General features: G+C 36.1%; 1 protein-coding gene across 13 annotated transcripts in view; it reads left to right on the top strand.

The window, feature by feature from the left end:
- The window catches only part of LOC118403812 (CLIP-associating protein 1-B-like), a 110,485-nt gene that overhangs the window by 41,890 nt on the left and 62,400 nt on the right, over window positions 1-6,195 (top strand). The window contains exon 1 of one of the 13 annotated variants that reach the window (XM_035802631.1): window positions 2,668-2,772. The exons of the other annotated variants lie outside the window; for them this stretch is intronic. Within the exon in view, the coding sequence (XP_035658524.1) occupies window positions 2,724-2,772 (49 nt within the window). The 5' untranslated portion in view covers window positions 2,668-2,723. Of the gene's footprint in view, window positions 1-2,667; window positions 2,773-6,195 lie in introns of those variants that run through there. 13 annotated transcript variants of the gene reach the window in all.

Below are 6,195 nucleotides of genomic sequence, written 5' to 3'. Positions count from 1 at the left end.
TAAATGCATCAGATTAATGACATGATAAAGGTATTCTTCTATTGGGCTAAATTGCTAGTTTTTTTCCTGTCCTCTTTAGTATCCAGTATTTGATTTTACTGCTGTGTGGGTCCTTAACGTAGTTTAAGCAGTCTCAAATATTTTTCTGCAAATTGATGGTTGCGATGTGAGATCAATGATATAAAGCCTGTATTATTTATTGTGTTAAATTGCTAGTGCTTTATTATCCAGTGTTTGATTTTACTGTTTGGGTCCCTAACGCATGGATGGACTGCAGTTGGCAGTTCACGCTGCATTTTTAAGCAGTGTCAAATATTTTGCTGCAAATTGAAGGTTGCATGTGTCATGGTATTCCTAGTCTTAGTTAAGGTTGATTGGTATGGAAAATATACTCAAGGCCACAAATGTAGTGAAGACTGAAGAGGTGTTGGAATGCAATGTGGTCAAGGACTACTTAGCTTCTGGAGGCAGTAGAAAAAAAGTAGAAGGGCCACTTTTTTTGTTGTTGTTGACAAGACCTATCACACTTCTCAAACAGAGTATAGAGTTTTATCCCAATGTTAGTGGATAAAAGCTTATGCAGCCTGTTCTTACTGTACAAAAATGGTAGCCTCTCTGGGTCGCAAACTGGGTCCGTATTCGTCGGCCAACCAACTGAGTTTTCAGTCTATTTCGCCAATTTCTACTCTTTTTCCAGCGACCTTGGGAGCCTAGTAGAGGCTACAAAAATGGTGATACTATTTATTGAAGTTTTTAACTGTAATTCAACACAACAAATTGCTCACCCCAAATTTCAGTTGCACATGTTACTTTTTATGTGAAACAAAAAGGAGAAGACTTTCGTGTCAAAGAAACCTACAATGGATAATGAATTTTCCCTTCCTACCCAAGGCCTTGATGTGTTTTTGATAGAGCCTTACAAATTGGGTCACACTTCCCTGATAGCAGCCCTGCAGTACTGATGGAGAACTCAACTCTTTTCATGGATCACTGCAAAAATATTCTAGAAATTCTATCTCGTAATCCTTGCTTGTTGATCATAGTTAGCATCGTTGTTGGTCTTATTTGGAAAGGATGAAATTAAAGATGTTTTAAGGACGGAGATGTTTTCTCTTTTGTCCACCCCCCCCCAAAAAAGTTGTATAAATCAACATTTTTACCGTGTGAATTTGGTAAGAATACATTACAAGGATAAATATCTTGATGAGCTCAATCTTAGTATAAAGAATTTTAGCAGGATTTTCAACGTTAACCAAAATTACGAAGGGTAGTGAAGAATCATTTTTGTTCAGACAAAGTTTGATCTACATGTATGTTTTGTGCACAGTTTTGGAAGTAGCCTACTTTTTTAAGCAATGACAGTATGTCACATTCTTATCATACACCAACAGAACTGCATTTTATGTGGAAACTGATTTCACAAATGTTTACACATAAATCTTGTATTGATAAATCAGCATATGAACATCTGGAGAACTGTGTATGCATCTGATTTCAACTCCCATAAATAACCTGTGACTGCACCGAGTGTCATTTACATGGAAGTATAATATATGGCCGATGTGTGTAATCATACTGTAATGTTATTGGTATTCATAACATACATAAACATCTGAAATCGTTATAACATATTTTCGACTGATCATGGACCGTTACATCATATATCAACTATTAACTACAAGGCTACCCTCATAAAGACTGCTGTGAAATGATATCCTATGTCTGAAACCTTTTTATATCTACAAGAAATGCTCGTATAATTTACTATCTGTGTAATGTTCAAGTGATAGACAGATGCCTACTAAGGTACTGTTTGGTTGAAACACCAGCTGTCTATTGTTATGAGGACTAAAACTTTGAAACAAGTATTGAAGATAAACATTGAACTTTTTGCAAAAAGAAACATGAATAATTGTACCATTACTCTTATACATCTTATAACTTTGAAATGATTTTGAAATAACATTATTATTAGAAAATATGCTTGCTCGATACTGTAAAGATATAACTTATGTACTTGTGCTCCTTGCACATATAATCATCTGGTGTATTTTGCCAGCCAGTAGGTACCCAAAGTATGAGTAATGAGGCTGTTTAACGTGGTCGAGGCACCTCCTCGAGCACGGGACCCCCGTTTTACGTCCCTCCCGGAAGACGATTTCGTGGAAAACTTCGTCCTATATATAATTGACATAAACTGCAATAGTGCTAAGCCTCTAGTTTCTCTTCTATGATATCAAGGATCTGATGTACTCTACATTCTGTGAGGGAAAAATTCTCACAAGATCCAGGATCCAAGTAACATAGTCTAGTATTCCTTTGGCCATAGCAACAATGAGTGCAGATTATATAATTAGTACAATGTGCTCAGCCTCCTATTTATCTTCTTTGCTATCAAGTAAATGTTGTATGTGACATTACGAGAAAAAAACTGCTCACAGCATCCAAAACTAACAGAAAGACATGCACTCCTTGTTTAGCCATGTAGCAACAATGAGTACTAAGCAGTACAATGTGCATAGGGTATTGGAATGAAGTGTGACCAGTCTGTATGTATTGTGAGAGACACATGATACCGGGATGGGGGCCCCCCTTCTGATCCTAGTCCAGATAGGCAAATTTCCAAGTTATTTCCAGGATGTTGATCATAGTGTACATACTCAGGAACAACGACTGTTAGTAGCGTTAGGGAGGTCAGAGGGGAAGGAGTTGTTTCACGGAACATGGCATTTATTTGTCAACATCGGAGACATACAATAAGGCTTGGTGTATGTAAGTATTGCTTAGTTTTTGGGTTATAGTATCTGAATGCTTGTCTGAATGTTCTTTGTTTTGAGTTGGCCTTGAGAAGGGCACTTCCTTCCATCAGTTTGGGTATCTGATCTTTGTTCAGAAGAAACCTGAAATGCAAAACAGTATATTAGCACAGTAGTGTATTGACAAAGAGAAAGGCATATTACTACAATGTAGTCCAGAACATGATGTTTATTCATTACTCGACAAAACTTATTGTATACATAGCAGACTTAATCGTGCACAAGTCCCTTTTCCTGGCATTACATGTAGGGTATTGTTTTGGTTTTCGTCCAGTTCTTTGGTGTGTATTTGTGGACAGAATGGTTAAGGCTTGTTTTGTGTAAACAAGGTATTTTGCCATAGGAAATACCAGTTACATGTATAGCTGTAGCAAACATGCAGTGGTCAAAGCATTTCATTGCATGATAGGTATATGACAGACATTTTTGAAGCATCATAAACTTGTGAACGCATTAGTATACATCATTTTTGACTGTAAAATTTTTAAGACAAAATAGTAACATCTGACTTTCTATTTAAGATTCCTTTCTGCTTAGTCATTTCTGTTTTGTACTCCATCAATATGGAAAGAATAAGGCAACATGTACATTTTTTGGCATGAGCATATGATTATGACAGACGTTTTGAAGCATTGTAGACTTGTCCACATATAGCATAATTGACATGACATCATTTCGACTGTAAAATTTTAAAAGAAGGTTCATAGCAACATCTGATCTTCTGTTTAAGATTCCATTTTGCTTAGTAACCGCATTCTAATATCTCTGTGTAGAGTTTCGTAGTTGGAGCCAATGTAGAAAAAACAAGCCCACATGTAAATGTTTTACAATTTGGGGCATCCCAATATTGTGCTATGAATAATTTTTTGATAATAGGATTTGGTTTGTATTTAATCTGCCGTAAATCAGCCAATTTCAAGGGTGGAATTGTGTTCCCTTCTACCCACCCTGCACCTGTTCTCCCATGTAATCCATGGTGAACACTCAGGGGGATTGGCTAATTGGGTGAAGTTTTGTTTCTGGATCACAGTTAAAACATGTACAGTTGTGAGTCATTGTTTTTGCGCAGAAATTTCGTATATTTTTTATATGGATGTACGTTATAGTATATTCTTATTGTATTGGTACAGTAGATGTATTCTTTTCCATGGTGAACACTCCAGAGGATACACTAATTGGGTGAAGTTTTGATTCTGGATCACTCTGTTTGACCAAGGACGTTATATCAGCTAATATAACGTCCTTGGTTTGACATGGTTAAAACGCGTGCCAATCACTGGTTTTGCCAATTATGTTATGAAATATAGAATATCCATACTATATACTAGTATACAACATGGTATCCATCTACATGAATGGGGATTATTTTCGTGACTTAGATGTATTTTCATGCATTTTGAAAAAAAAAAATGCGAAGAGTAATATTATGCTTGTAGCACTCATGGTACCCCAGTTGCAATGTGTTATCAAGTATATATACTAGAGCTGTTGTCTTGTAGTAATCATACTTAACTAGAATTCATCACAGTTTCTGTTAAATGTTTGGTCAACATTGCAACATTTAGTCAACAGAATTTCATTCATAGCATACAAATAGCAATTACTCAAGCAACTGCATATGATTTTGGAAACAGCCATTTCAGATAACATCCTTCTTTTGGTCACTGACACAAACAATGTCTTTTCCAACACATACAATGTCTTTTTCACAATGTATTTTCCAACAAAACATTTAACACTATAGACAGGCTATCATCTTTTCAGAAGCAAACACTACAGCCATATACGATTCATTTTATCGAAGTGCTCCATATAGAAAACCTTAATGTATTTGAATTGATATGTTTTATCGAAGTGCTCCATATAGCAAACCTTCATGTATCCGAAGTGATACGTTTTATCGAAGTGCTCCATATAGCAAACCTTCATGTATCCGAAGTGATACGTTTTATCGAAGTGCTCCATATAGTAAATCTAAATGTATCCTGCAAGAGACCGTATCAGCATATCAGCCAGTCCCATGTTGGGTCACTATCATCGTAAATGCTCGGTCGTCTCCCAAACCTAATTATCTCGTGTCTGGACACCCAGATGTCTACTAGTAACAAGATTCATGGATCAGAGTGCTGTTTGCCATTAGGTTATTCCTCCGGGTGTTACAATGAGCTGACCACCTGAGAAAATATGTATATTCATTAATGTTTTTATTCAGTAATGTGTATTTATGAATTTAGTTTTTGGTGGATTTGAGCGATTTACAATGTTTTATTTGTGGGGTGTTACAGACTGAGTTGACCACCTGAGAAAATATGCATATTAAGTTATATGTATTTATGAATTTAGTTTTGGGCAGATTTGAGCAGATTTGAGCAATTTACAATGTTTCATTTGCTTTTCATTTATTCATCATTCATTCCAGGATGCATTTATTCAGTTTTTCATATTTTCACTTTTTGGCAAAATGTACATTTATCTTTGTTATTTGTTTCCTAAAGGAAATAATGTTTTCATGTATAGCTTTGTGGTCATTTTGTTTTCTTCATTTTCAAACTATTGATTCAGTCACCTATTGTTGGGTTTTATTCAAATGAAGAGGCCAGATTCTGAAGACAGTTGAAACTATATTATAATGTTGATTTATTTCCACTTTTTACCTATTGAGTATGTTGGTATTTCACACCAATCCATTCAAACATTCTATTGTCTTTACCACCCATTCCAGACAGGTAGCAATGTGTGGCATTTGAGTAGTAACCACTTTGGAAGGTTTGTGTGTGGTGTCAGAAAAAACATTGAAAGTCCTTGTCCTGTGACTGCTTAGCCTGGAAAAGCCTCAGGAAATTTAGTGAGTACAATGTGAATACTATGCATTACTAGTCACCTTTCAGTCATTACATTTAGACTATTCATACCTTAACATCACTTACACTTAAAGATACTCTAACAGTAACACTTAAACTTAAAGCATTACAAACGCTATACCTATCTATGAAAAATGGTAAAAACAGGAAATGTGGGTTCCTGCCATTCTTGGAAGGGAGAGGATACTTTTGTAAAAGCCTGTTTTGACAACATTGAGCAATCTCTGTTGTGGGGTGTGTGGAATAATGGCAGGATGTTTGGCCCAGATCACAGAGGTCCTTGGTTAGAATGTGTTGATATGCTAACAATCTTGTGCCCTTGGGGAAGGCACTGAACACAACTTTTCTCTCTTTACTCATTGACAAGTGCAAATGAGTACGGTTTGGGCTGTCACTTGAATAGGGTAGAGGTCCACACCTTGACCACGTTAAAGAACCCACCACACTTACTTAAAAATGTATGGGTCCATTCTGGTATGAGTAGGTTAATGGTTTTGTTTTAACGATAGTTGTCATTT

The sequence above is a fragment of the Branchiostoma floridae genome, chromosome 16 (assembly GCF_000003815.2).
Source record: "Branchiostoma floridae strain S238N-H82 chromosome 16, Bfl_VNyyK, whole genome shotgun sequence".
In the NCBI taxonomy this organism is placed as follows: domain Eukaryota; kingdom Metazoa; phylum Chordata; class Leptocardii; order Amphioxiformes; family Branchiostomatidae; genus Branchiostoma; species Branchiostoma floridae.
Note: the sequence above shows the minus strand (reverse complement) of the source record. Positions and strands in the feature narration are given on the sequence as shown.